The sequence below is a fragment of the Salvia hispanica genome, chromosome 1, assembly GCF_023119035.1.
Source record: "Salvia hispanica cultivar TCC Black 2014 chromosome 1, UniMelb_Shisp_WGS_1.0, whole genome shotgun sequence".
NCBI classification, from domain to species: Eukaryota; Viridiplantae; Streptophyta; class Magnoliopsida; order Lamiales; family Lamiaceae; genus Salvia; species Salvia hispanica.
The window spans coordinates 51,452,451-51,467,164 of NC_062965.1; the positions used below are offsets into that span (position 1 = coordinate 51,452,451).

Sequence of the window (14,714 nt, forward strand, 5' to 3'; positions counted from 1 at the left end):
GTATAATAAAATGTTTGCAAATAATAAGACTTTAGCTTAAGTTGTATATTACAGAATCGTTTATATTTATAAGTAATTATTTTCTTAATCATAAATGGAAAATTACCAACAACGATATTTATATATACATATATAGGATATAAGTGGTTGAGCTAGCTGATAAACATTTTAATCTCATTAATACTATATTTTACTCCCTTCAAAAACCACAAAAGTTATAGAAGCAAATCAAATTAAGTGAGAATTGGACTAATAAATGTTATAATATATAAAAGATTATAATAAATGTTATAATATCTAAAAGATTATATATCTCCAAATATATTTTCATACAACATTTGTACTTTTAAGATAATAGACTTTGAGTTTAATTTTATTCCTCTGGTATATTTGAGTTTAACTATATATCTTCCATTTGCTTAGTATGATCTAAAAGATTTTATATCTCATATTTGAGTTTAATTTTATTCCTCTGGTATATTTCAAATACAATTGGATAATTTAATTAAACTTCATTATTCACTAACTCAAAAGCATTTCATTGTCTACTCCCAATTCATGGGAAAATCCGATTTTTCAATTCACATTCAAATTTGTATTTCAATTTCATCAGTCGCCATGTTTCTTCTCAAGGTAAAGGAAAAAATAGAATATTTTAGCTTCCCTTTAATTTAATTTTTTTTAGCTTTGATACATTGTCGTTTTGGTGCTGTGATTGCAGACATGGACATCAGTAGCATTTGGGGTATATGGTTACCAGAATTTCACCAAAACGGGTTTTTTTGTGAGTCCCATTTTCATAATTCTGTAAAAAAACTAATCTTTTTTGGGGGTTGTGTATTCTGCTCTAAATATTTAAGAATTTTCATCTGCTTTTATTTGTTTGTCAAATCTTGATTTGTGTTGTGGAGACTAAGTTGACTCATATTGCTGAAACTGAGCTGTGCTTATGTCAGAAATTATATAACTTTTGGTCCTTTTTAGTGAATGAATTCATGATCAACTCTTGATTTTGCTTTATGAAGAAGACAAAGTTGCTGAAATTGAGCTTGTTATGTCAATATTAATCAACTTCACTTTTTTTTAGTAAAATGAGTTTATGATCAAATTTGATGACAGGTTGAAAGCATCACTGTTCTGCTCCATCTAAGTTGGGTGTGAGATCTCTTTGTGAAATCTTGATTTGGGATATTTCTGATTTTGAGCTGTGGTGTGTCAAAATGAATCAACTTTACTCTTTTTAGTAAATGTTCTAATGATCAAACTTGTTGACTGTTTGAAAGCATCATTGTTCTTCTCCTAAGTTGTGTGTGAGATTTTAAGTTCTTTGTCAAATCTTGATTTGGGATATTTCTGAAATTGAGTTGTGTTTTGTCAAAATTAATCAACTTTGCTCTTGTTAGTAAATGAATTCATGATCAAATTTGTTCACAGTTTGACAGTATCATTGTTCTACTTCATCTAAGTTTTGTGTGTGTTGTGTTGTGTGTGTGTGTGAGTTCAAATTCTTTGTCAAATCTTGATATGGGACATTGCTGAATTTGAGTTGTGTGATTTCAAAATTACTGAACTCTTCTCTTGTTAGTACAATGAATTTACGATTAAATTTGTTGACGGTAGAAAGCATTGGCTATGCAAGCACGAATAGAAGGGAAGAACTGTGTTGTGACATGGGCGAATTCTGGCATTGGCTATGCAACTGCAGAGGGCCTAGCTGCACGGTTCGACTTTCTTGCCAAAGATCTCCCATTCCACAGCCATATCATGCATATCTCATGTGTCTCGTGTTTTCGTGTTTCTGCAGTGGAGCAACGGTGTATATAGTGTGCCGGAGCAAGGTGAGGGGCGAGGCTGACGCTCAAAGATCCAGTCTGCAACAGGCAATCAGAATGTCCATTTGGAGGTATTGTATCATTTTCTGCGTCGTTTCACACTTGAACCTGCATTTACACGCCCCGTTCCTTGCAGATTTGTGATGTTTCTTGTATTGGCGATGTGAAAACTTTGGCTTCGCGATTTTCAGTGAAGGATGATCCTGTGCATATTCTGGTAAACTCCATTGTAGGTAAACTCCATAGTATGACCAATTTATAGTGAAACTATATATACTATATATATTAAAATATATAGAGGGAGAGAGGTTTAATATCTCACTGAGGAAAATCTGTTAGTCCAATTCATCAAAACTACTGAACACTAGATATTGATAGAACTTTTGTTACATTTGTATCACTATACACACAAATTTTGTATGTGTTTGTGTTTGTTTTTGTGTGAAAGAGAGAGAAGTTGATATAATGATATGTATGTGATATATCACTTAGAAAAATCTGAAGTCCAATTAATTATCAAAACTACTAAACAATATATATATGGATTGAACACTTAAATTATATCACTATACAATACACAAATTTTGTGAAAAAGAAGGGGTTCAAGAATGAACACTGTCTTGGTTCTTCCTACACATCTCTAGCCGGGTTCGTGGTCGCTTCGTCGCCGCTGGCTTTCTCAACCAGTACTGTTCAAACCTCTGCCTTGCATATTCCTAGCTTGTAATCAAACTCAATGTGGCTCACATATGCCTGCATTTTTTAATGAATTTTTTCCACTAGTTTAGTATCAAATCATGCTATAAATCTTGTTGAAATATCGACACGGATGTCGAGTATCAAGATCAGCCCCCATAGCCCCCAGATGAGGTGGTTTGCTAGACTGAATCTCTCCACATTATCTGCTACATGATCTACTGATGTCTCACTTGCTTTTTTTTTCCACTGAAAATTCAATAATAGTAAAATTTAGAAATAAATAAATGAAAGTAGATAAGGATGAAGATGTTTTAAAAATGAAATAAATAGTTTTTGATCTTTATGTCTAGTTTGACATAGGTGTATGAATTGTGAGAAATAGACAAACTCTGGATAACTCCAGCGAGATTTGATCGAAGAAATAAGGACCGGTAATCATTGAAGTTTGCTTGTAATTTTTATTTTTTTTGTACTTTCTTTTGCATTCTAATATTATGTAGGCTTTTATATTGTGTTTTAAAAATAGATGTTATATTGTAATTTTATTTTATTTGCTAACTCAAAAATACGGAAAAAAGGTAAAAATAGTAAAATAAGTTGAGGTTATTTTGGTATTTATTTATTTGTATACATTTTTTGCTATGATACGTTGTCTTTCTTCGGTGCTGTGACTGCAGGCATGGACATTAGTAGCATTTGGGGTGTATGGATACCAGAAATTTACCAAAAAAGTTTTTTTGTGAGTCCCATTTCGATGATTCATCCTTTTTTGGGGCCTTTTATTAGTTAATCAAAGCTTGATTTTTTTTTGTGGATACTAAGTTGAGTCATATTGCTGAATTGAGGTGTGTTTATGTCAAAATTGATCAAGTTTTGGTCTATTTTAGCTAATGATGAATTCGTGATCGAACTTGTTATCAGTCGAAAGCATCTCTGTTCTGCTTCATCTAAGTTGTGTGTGTCATAATTATTTGTTAAATCTTTATTTTGCGTTATGAAGACAAAGTTGTTGAAACTTAGCTTGTTATGTCAAAATTAATCAACCTACTTCACTTTTAGTAAAATGAGTTTATGATCAAACTTGTTGACAATTTGAAAGCATCAATGTTTTACTTCATCTAAGTTTTGTGTGTGAGTTCAATTCTTTGTTAAATCTTGATTTGAGCCAAGTCATGTAACAATTTAATCAACTTCACCTTTTTTAGTACAATGGATTCATTATAAAATTTGTTGACAGTTTGAAAGCAGCATTGACCAAAGAAATGACTGGATTCTTTGTCAAATCTTGATTTAGGCAAAATTAAGCAACTTTGATATTTTTAGTTAATGAATTATTGATCAAACTTGTTGAACTTGTTGACATATCTTGATCTGTTCTTTTTATTTTTGGTAAACAAAAACATACTTGTCATCATCTCTTAGAAATATAATCATACATGTGTATTTGTGTGTGTGTGAATTGCACCTTGATAATCTCCTATGGTAGGGAGCATGCAAAGAATCTCAGATCAGAAGACGAGCAAGGACGAATAGAAGGGAAGAAGTGCGTTGTGACAGGGGCGAACTCTGGCATTGGCTATGCAACTGCAGAGGGCCTAGCTGCACGGTTCGACATTCCTGTCAAAGATCTCCCATTCCAAAGCCATATCATACATATCTCATGTGTCTCGTGTTTTCGTGTTTCTGCAGTGGAGCAACAGTGTATATAGTGTGCCGGAGCAAGGAGTGGGGTGAGGCAGCACACTCAAAGATCCAGTCTGCAACGGGCAATAAGAATGTCCATTTGGAGGTATTGTATCATTTTCTGCATCGTTTCTACACTTGAATCTGCGTTTACTTGCCCCGTCTCTTGCAGATTTGTGATATTTCTTCCATTGACGATGTGAAAACTTTGGCGTCGCGGTTTTGTGCGATGGATGAGCCTGTGCATATTCTAAGGTTATCCAGCAACCTTAGAACAAGTGATGAAGGTGCTGATACGGTGATATGGCTGGCCCTACAGCCTAAAGAGAAGCTCGTGTTACTTCGACCGGGCTGAGGCACCTAAGCACCTGCCTTTCACAGCTACAAAGCGCTCACATTCTGCTGTAGACTCCATTGTAGGTAGGTAAACTCCATAGTATGGCCAACTTCTACTGAAACTATACGTATAGAGAAAGATCTGTTTGTCCAATTCATCAAAACTACTAAACACTTTATATTGATTGAACATTTGAGTCATTATACACACAAATTTTGCACTGTGTTTTGTGTTTGCGTGTTATTAAGATATAATGAGAGAATTTGATACTACCATATCTCACTTAGAAAAATCTCAAGCCCAATTAATTATCAAAACTACTAGACAATATATAAATGGATTGAACGCTTAAATAATAGTATCACTATACAATACACAAATTTTGTGAAAAAGAAGTGGTTCAAGAATGAACACATTTCATGAGGTTTACTTTGTTGGTGAGCATTTCCCGGGAGAAATAAACTGAATACATTAGACAAAGTCAACAAGCCGTTCGATTATTGCCACGTAGCGAATTTCATTTGTTTGTTTTGGATATTGGAAAATATCCAGATTCAACTTTCAAGAGTGGCTAAGTTGTAAATTTGTAACAAATGGGTTTTTATCTTTTTTATTTTTTGACTGATTCTCTATACGAGAGAATCAGGATAAAGAGATCATTATTAAGATTCTAAACCACAAAAATTATTATTTATTGATGTATTTATTTTCTCAAAGTTTGTTGGGTTTTGAATGCGTGAAAATCGAGATTGGTCAAGTGATTATAATCCATCAATGTGTTTTCTTTATTAGATTACATTCCTTTTTAGCTCAAATCTAGTATACATGAAATAATCAAATTATTCAAAATTGACTCTTATTTTAGTAAATTAAGGTGATGTTCGATACGTTCAACAAGATAATCTATAAGAGCGTTATAGTTTTTTACTTATATTTTTATATTTAATAGCTGTAGAGGAATACCCGTTTGCAAATTGTGAAGTTGAAGTGTTACTCAATTGAAGGTACATTTATTGTGTTATGTCAAGTTTACAAATAAACTGTGGTATGTTTTGTCATGTTTGTATAAGTTGTATTGTTTCTTATCAAACTAAGTCCTTAAAGTTTATGTTTATTTATTTTGCATTGTATTGTTGTCATATTGAATCGATAATGATCCAACAATTTCAAACCAATAACTTTTACCTTGCTAATGAACTATACGGACTAAACATTTTATATAAATTATACTAGTACTTCATCAAGGCTTAGAGCATCCTTAATGCAGGCGGGGTCGGACCGCACCTGGGCTCCGGGCTGCCTGCCTGCGCGTTGGAGGAGGGAGGGGCCGCGCCTGGGATGGAGTAGCAGCCTAAAGCCGGTCCTGGTTGTGGTCCGGCCTGGCGTTACACGCTCTCAGGACGGGCCGCATTTTGCGGTCCGGCCCAGCGTTGGAGGGGGTTCGGGTCGGACCGCGCCGCAACTCAATTTTTGTTTAATATGATTTTTTCCATATAAATACCATCTAATTCCATATTCATCTTCACTTCTCTCCCTCTCAAATAAATTTTTAGGTTTGTAATTTTTCATTTTCGAATGAACAATGAATTTTCCGTGTTTTAGTTGTTCAACGTTTTCAATTTTACGAGTAAAATAGCTTGTAGTTTGAATAGTGTAACTTTATAGTTGAGACCTGGATGGCTGTAGGGTTATAGGAGTTGTGGCCTAACACAGAAAATTAGGGGACTTGGGGCCTAGGTCCGGCCAGGATTACGAAAAAAAAGTATTAGGGAAAACTAAAATTTATTTTACACTTCCTTTTAGTAATAGTTTAAAGATCCAATATTTTCTTTTATCTTAATAATTTTCATTTAAATATATACTTCCATCAGCCATGTATTTACGCAAATTATTTTCATTTAAGTTAAGCCCAATAGCTCGATAGTATTCATACATTAAGCATACATTAAGCCCAGTAGTCTATTTTTTTTACTTGTATATTTGTCTACATACTTCTAAAACTTATAGCCCAATTGTTTTATAGTCGGGCCGATTTATTTTAATATTTATTTGTCATTTGTCAGACCATTAAAATAAAATAAATAGAGATGCTAATTGTGATAACACGACATTGAGAAAGAAAAAAGGAAAGAACATAATACCTCACTGTCTTCCCATATTGATATATTATTTATTGCACTCTAAATCAAAAACTTTGGTATCACTGCATAGAATATTCATGTAAGTTTGATCTCAAGATAAAACCTTTTGAATACATGAACAAATTTTATATGTTAAACTCCACTAACTCAATACGTAAGTGTAATTTAATCAACTACCAAACATCATATATTGTCGAAAAAGTATGCTCGAGATCTAAAAAAATTCCTAAAATTATACCAACTTGACAGCATGCACTATAACTTTATCATAAAAATATACTATAAATCAATTCCGAATAGTACTTAGCTTATAAGTGAGGTCACAACAAAAAATTACTCACATGCATGCATGCTTTTTTACATGAATAAAGCCAAATTAACATGTCTTACTTCCAAGTTAATTACATAGATAAAAAATAAAACTAACCTTACAAGATCGTATCTACTTTATGATTTGCAATTCTTATTATGTATACTCTATACCTACGTATATAAATTATAAAATGTAATCTAATAGTACATGACTTTGAATTGTATATGTAAATAAATTAGGGCAAGTGGTCGTTAATATCAAGAACTATGGTTGAAAGTTGGATTTTCCCGCAAACGTAAAACTTGGTCGTAAATATCACAAGCTTTGATCATTTTTCGGATTCACCCTTACCTTCATATAATTTCTTCCATCTCTTCGATGAGATTTAATCCAGTAAAGGTCACATTTAAATTGGAAAAGGCCACCTATAATTTAATTTCTCCGGATTCATCAATTATTGGAAATTCCAAACACGATCTAAGTTTAGATTTTTTTCAACCAAATTCGGGTTCATGAAAAAATACGGAATTTGGTTATAGTTCGTGATATTTGCTATCAATAGCCCAATAAATGAGTGTATTGAAGGTTTGGTGTCATGAAAAGTGCTTATAAATGAAATATGACTATTTTTCGTAAATGTTTAAAAACAAAAGTTAAAAATTACTAGTACTATTTTTCCATACAGAGAGTACAGTATTGATTGACATTACAAAAATTAATAGGTACTCAGTAAAAATATCTAAAATAAAGGATATCACAAATGCATATACATGTATAAACATTAAAATAAAGGTTCTCACAGGAAAAAAAATATTATAATTATTTTTATTATTGGGATAAGAACCCATTTTTTTCTTCCTTTCATTTTTCTTTGTCAAATAACCCCAAAAGATGATAAATCAATTGCTATCTCACTTTATTCACACATCATGCTTTGCCCTTTTTCAGTTCCACCACCAAAAAGTGGACTTAAGTAGTAATTGGTCGATGGATTCAGTTTCATTTTATATGTATGTATTTCATATCTTATCACCAATAACTAAAAACGTGTCACTACATTTGATCGAATATCAATAAACACCTAGCGTCGAAGTTTCCCAAACAATGACTTGACAATGAATCCCACTAATAAATATATACACCTTTTAGCAATGATGAGACATCGCAAATTAGTTTCAATCTTCCATGCTTATTATCAATAATTTATGCACCAAAAAGGTACTTCCTCCGTCCCAAGGTATTAGACCAACTTTTTCTTTTGGGATGTCCCAACATATTAGACTCTTTTTCTTTTTTAGCAAAAAGCATCTATATTATTTTATTCTCCACCTATTTTTTTCTTTCTTCTCTCCCCTACTTTTTCCTTCTCTCATACTTTACTCTCTCCACTTTAACTATTTAAATATCAATTCCTTAAATCATGTGCCCAAAAGAAGTGAGTCTAATACTCCGGGACGGAGGGAGTAGTTTTTAGATACTTATCATTTTTATTAATAGGAAAAAATCGAAAAATAGTGTTAAATTTTCGAAAACAGGGTTATCATTTTTTAAAATTCCCTTTTTTCATATACACAAAAATTATGATTTATACTGTAATAATATTTAATTTTATAATAAATAGTAACTAAAAAAAAATAGGTATGAAGCATATAAAGTGACACACTTAAGCTCGATCAATTGCTTCTTTCTCACATGTAATGCTTCCCTATAAAGAAATAAATCTACATGTTTGAGCACAAAACAAACCAAATTTTGTTTAGAACACATTAGTCCAACTCATACTTATTATTTTCAAAAAACAATGGCACTCAACTATTCTTGATAAACGTGTGTTAACCACTCCCACAAAATGAAGTCCAATGCTCATTTCAATTTGCACATTGTTTTTGAACAGTTATCAAACAACATCGTTGCAATTGTTTAAACAATTTAAATTGGGACATTATAACTCTATCTCTAATTAAAGTAAAAAGTTTTTTACACATTTCCTATTAAATCATTTCAACTGTAAATTACTCACTTTGTGTCATTAATAATGAAACGTTTTCCTTTTTCAGATTGTCTCATTAACAATAAAACGTTTCCTAACATGAAAACAACACCATCTCTACCTTTTCATCTCTCTTACTTCATTCCCTCCCCATTAACTCACAAAATAACACTACATAAAATTTGGTGTAAAAAAAATGTTTCATTTCTAATGGATCGGAGGGAGATATCCATGCACTCCTATCAGTTCTGGATCTGCAAGTGCCATCGGAATATATTTAACGAGTCATAAGTTCTATAGAATATAGTCAGATTCATTTATACTCCCTCCATCTAACTTAAAATATCTCCTACGGAATAGTAACACATTCTAAAAATAGACACTTTTAATTTCTGACTATATAATCTATTTATTTAACACACTAAACATAGTTGAATTTTATTATCTCGTGTCGAAAAAGAAAAATATTTCGCTTTAATTGAGAGTCGAGAGTGAGGGAGTGTAAAGTATGAGACACTCACGATCTTTAAATTATAGTACTCCCTTTATCATCATGTAAAGGTGAACGTATACTAAACGTGCATGCTTTATCAAAATTCTCCTATAAAACAGATACACATTTTCCATATATTAGTCGTTTCATCAAACATTTGCTCTGCACAAACTCCGATCGTCTCTCTCCCTCTCTCTGAAATCATGGAAATCTCAAATCCAAGCGATGAACTAAACCAATCACTTCTCCCACCACCCAAACAAACCCCAGAAACCTCCCTCGCCGCCGCAACGTGGCTCGAATCAAAGAAGCTCTGGCACATCGTCGGCCCCACCGTCGTCTCCCGCGTCTCCAACGCCACCATGAACATCATCACCCAGGCCTTCGCCGGCCACCTCGGCGACCTCCCCCTCGCCTCCATCTCCATCGCCAACAACGTCATCGTCGGCTTCAATTGGGGCCTCCTCGTAATTTAAACTCTCAATTCCCCCATATTCATTCAATTCCGCCTTAATTTCAACCAATTTCACCCCAATTTGAATCAATTTCACCCTAATTCAATCGACTTCAACTCAATTTCACCCTAATTCAATCAATTTCACCCCAATTTCAATCGATTTCACCCTAATTTGAATCGATTTCACCTAATTTGAATCAATTTCACCCCAATTTCAATCGATTTCACCCTAATTTGAATCAATTTCATCCTAATTTGAATCAATTTGGCCCTAATTTGAATCGATTGCAGCTAGGGATGGCGAGCGCGCTGGAGACGCTGTGCGGGCAGGCCTACGGCGCGAAGAAGTACGGAATGCTGGGGATCTACATGCAGCGATCGTGGATCGTGCTCTTCCTCTGCTGCTTCCTCCTCCTCCCGCTCTACGCGTTCGCGGCGCCGCTGCTGAGGCTGATCGGGCAGCCGGACGACGTGGCGGAGCAGGCAGGAACAGCGGCGGTGTGGCTGATCCCGCTCCACTTCAGCTTCGCGTTCCAGTTCCCGCTGCAGCGGTTCCTGCAGAGCCAGCTGAAGACGGCGCCGCTGATCTGGGTGCCGCTCCTCGCCCTCGCCGTCCACGCCCTTCTCAATTGGATTTTCGTGAGCAAATTGGAGATGGGAGTGATCGGAATCGCGATCGTTTTGGATATCTCGTGGTGGGTCCTGGTCATCGGGATGTATGCCTACGTGGCATTTGGGGGTTGCCCGCTGACGTGGACGGGCTTCTCCGTCCAGGCCTTCTCGGGCCTTCTAGAATTTCTCAAGCTCTCTGCTTCCTCCGGCGTCATGCTTTGGTCTCTCTTTCCCTCACCTTTTACCATATATTTTATTTATCGATTTTTATCTAGGTGTATTATTCTTTTTTCCGGTAAAATTAATTCTTTTAATATTTTCAATTTTATTTTCTCTTTTTGTTTATTTTCTTTAATTCATTAAACACTGATAGTTTTTTTAATTTCACAGATGAAAATAAAAACTTGAAAGAAAGGTGGTACTAACATACAATATCACATAAATTAGTTGTCTATGGATTATGAATTATGTATACTATTAACAATCCAAATTATAAAGTTTCTTCGAATTCTCAAATCCAAATTCTTTATCTTCAATATTTAGATTCTGGATTGACCTCATTAAAGTCGAATAGATCCGAAATCAGTATTATGTTTAGTACTATATGTAAAAAATTATTTAAATTAAATTTATTTAAAGAAATAAAAATTTATTTGAGTATTTATAAAGATTTTGGAGTATAATAATTAAAATTTTAAATTTTGGATCCTTCATAGAAATTTTTAGATTTTTTAGTTGGTTCAAAGTCAGTTAAAAAAATTAAATTTTCAGATATTTTGATTAAGTTCACTCAAACTTAAAACTTTTGAATGCGTTCGAACTATGTCAAAATTCGAATGAGTGGATCATGTCATTATAAAATTCTACTCCTACATCAAATATATTGATAGTGAAATATGGCATGCAAATGTAGTAATGTATTATGGCATGCATTAGTATTTATTTTGTTCTTTTTGGTACGGTTGTGACATTAACATATGTATGGGCAATTAATTTTCTTCCTCAGTTTAGAGAATTGGTATTACAGAATATTGATAGTGATGACTGGATTCTTCACCAATGCCAAAATAGCTGTCGATGCCTTATCAACATGGTAAAAGTTTCGAATCACTTTTTCGAATTGATTCCAAACATATGGGGATGCAATTTCCCTATCAAATTGACTATTATTTTTTACATATATAATTAATTGCAGTTTGATCATCAATTCGTGGGAGATGATGTTTGCAATATCATTTTTCGCTGGAATCGGGTAGATTTTCAATTAATGAAGACATTTTTGTAAATGATGTTTTTCCTTTTATATAATACTTTGATCTTTTATTAGAGTGCGTGTGGCGAATGAGTTGGGTGCTGGAAATGGGCAGGCAGCGAAATTCGCAATGAAGGTGTGCGTGGTGCACTCGACCGCTGTAGGCGTCTTCTTCTTCGCAATCGTGTTGATTTTTCGAGGCAATTTATCACTAATGTTCTCTCCTAGTAGCGAAGTTGCTGCGGCGGTCGGCGATCTTTCCTTCCTCTTGGCATCAAGCATTCTTCTAAATAGTGTTCAACCGGTTCTATCAGGTAAAGTCTTATATGATTCGAAAATGAGTAGTGATTATTTTTTTTATAATAGTATGTGACAAGGATAATAGACTTAATACTCCATCAAACTATTACCAAATTCTAAATATTCAAACCATTGACAATAAAGAGGCACTCCTTTTAGGCACACGATTTTAGATAATGTTTTTTAAATAATTAAACAAAGAATAAATAAAATAAGAGGGGAAAAATAGAAGAGATAATAAAGCAGTAAGAGAGATAAACGTATTTTTTTCTTGTCAATAAAAAAAAAACATCACATTTACAATTCACTATACTGTAATTAATGACCTATTAATTACTAATAACCACATGATATTTCCAATATACTTATAAAACAAAAATGTTAATGGATTTTGCTATTACTATATAACCTTCCCAACGACGATTTCTGGCATTTCTTCTACTAGGTGTAAAAAAATTAGTAAACGAAGAAATAAAAAATAAATAAATAAAAGGAAAAGTGGGTTTCCTGTTTCTATAGATACTTCTTAAACAGCAAGATTACTAAACACTTGATTTCATCTCATTTTGCTAATGACTTGGACCGACTCCATTTAATGCTGAAATTACTTACTAAAACATTATCGTTTATTCATTTTAGTGAAATTGATTTGGATAAAATTCAGACGAATTCGATCTCATCAATAAAAATTTCAATAATTGCCAAACAAATTAAGGGTGAGTAAAATATTTTAAAAATTGTAACCCTAATAGTGGAACCAATCAAACTGAAATATTCGATTCAATTTCTTTTAGATTTTGATACTAAATCGGATTTCTTGTCTCATTCAAATTTTGATTGTCTGATCGATCATACTTAGGTTTTTTGAACCAAAAATAAATTATACTTAAATGTAATTTTTATTTAAATGTTACATTAAATAGATATTGTATTCAAATAATAACATAATTCATACAATAATTACAAATTTCGTATCAGATTTTTGGAATATTTCACATAATTCAAAATTTTCAGTTCACATATTGCCCCATTTTTTTTTGTATTTCTAGATATTTTTGGAATCTAGTATTCATGTTATACCAAAATTCAATTTTTTTGATATGATTCGGATTGTCCCTTACAAAGATTATGAAATTGGTATGGAATTCGATCAAAGTTCAGTATTATACTATTATTCCAAATAAATTAGTTGGAAAATTTATTGTTATTAGGGGTAGCTGTGGGATCTGGATGGCAAGCTTGGGTTGCTTGGATAAATATATTTTGCTACTACATTATTGGCCTCCCTATTGGAGCTGTTTTAGGCTGGGGCTTCAATTTGGAAACTAAGGTAAATTATTGCTTTATCTCCTAATTATATTTGAAATAAAATATGAGATTGAAATTTGTGAAGATATTGTAATTTATGAATTTTGATTTTTTAATGTGACAAAAGGGAGTTTGGGCTGGGATGATTTTTGGTGGAACGGCGGTTCAAACAATTGTATTGGCTTTCATAACGATAAGGACAAATTGGGAAGTTGAGGTAAAAATGAGGATTTCTTTTTATATTTATCATTAATCCAATTTCCTTAATATATTAAAATGAATTATGTGAATATTTTTCAGGTTGAGAAGGCGACGAGCCGTGTGGAGGAGTGGAACATCTCTGACGTGGAGGCTGATAAGTAGTGGAGGCTAATTATGTCTTTTCACTTCGAATTTTCGAATTGAATTGTTTTCTTGTGTTTCGTGCGGTAGTGGTGGTGTTCGATATCGTTGCTATTCGAATTGGAAATTTGAAGACGATTTATTTAACTGGTTTCAGATTTGATTCTTCTTCTCTTTCGATATTATGGTGATGTCAAGTATCATTGTTGTTCGAATTAAAAATTTGGCATCAAATTACTAGATGAGATCTATTATAAGGTGGTCTTACGTGAGAGCAATTCATGATGATATCAATATAAAATTATGCATATAATTAATGGGATGAACATCATGTGAGTATATTTTGCATATGGAATGCATGGTGTGGGCGTGCGCACTAAAATTTTTGTCTTTTGCAACTTTAAAGCGAATTTCATTCATTGCAAAAATGATCCGAAAATACCATCTGTGGAAAAAAGTTCTCAATGTTTTTGAAGAAACAACGATGGATTGATTAAAAGTATTCAACGATACAATCCAGAATAAAAGATCAAAACATAAAAGGAGGATACATAAAGGAATTACGAGCTATATGATGATTGTATCATGTTTGCAATACTTTTAAAATTGTGTTAAAAATGTTCCATCAGTCCACAATTAACAGTCAAATTTTATTTTATAATAATGGAGCATCCACAAAGATTAGTTACTAGTAGTATATTTTTTCAAGTTTGTCTTTCTACCATATTTTCTCTCTTCTATGTCAAATACTATGTGATAATCAGGTGAGTTGTGGATCTTTCTCAAAAATACAGGCCCATTGGGCTAGCCCAATAATATGAGCCCGGGTCTCATGAATTTAAATATTTGGTATTTAAATTTAAAATTCCTTGTTTTCACAATTAAATCCGAAATATCCTGAAAATCTAAAAATCAAAATCATAAGTAATTTTATTAAATTATTATCTATATTAGA

General features: G+C 33.0%; 2 protein-coding genes across 2 annotated transcripts; both read left to right on the forward strand.

Moving 5' to 3' along the window:
- Positions 1–547: 547 nt before the first annotated feature.
- On the forward strand, positions 548–4,758 carry LOC125215598 (short chain dehydrogenase/reductase dpfgH-like). Its single transcript, XM_048117060.1, is given in 10 exon segments — positions 548–633; positions 722–784; positions 1,621–1,721; positions 1,805–1,851; positions 1,854–1,903; positions 1,969–2,049; positions 3,209–3,270; positions 4,018–4,137; positions 4,221–4,320; positions 4,387–4,758. Coding segments are annotated over 10 exon segments (882 nt in total). The 5' UTR covers positions 548–558; the 3' UTR covers positions 4,570–4,758.
- Positions 4,759–9,537: 4,779 nt separating this feature from the next.
- Positions 9,538–13,928, forward strand: LOC125203093 (protein DETOXIFICATION 27-like). The gene is made up of 8 exons (XM_048101378.1): positions 9,538–9,955; positions 10,237–10,778; positions 11,564–11,650; positions 11,753–11,809; positions 11,885–12,123; positions 13,321–13,439; positions 13,545–13,634; positions 13,718–13,928. Exons 1-8 carry the CDS (start codon positions 9,578–9,580, stop codon positions 13,778–13,780), a joined length of 1,575 nt encoding a protein of 524 aa, XP_047957335.1. The 5' UTR covers positions 9,538–9,577; the 3' UTR covers positions 13,781–13,928.
- Positions 13,929–14,714: the final 786 nt, after the last annotated feature.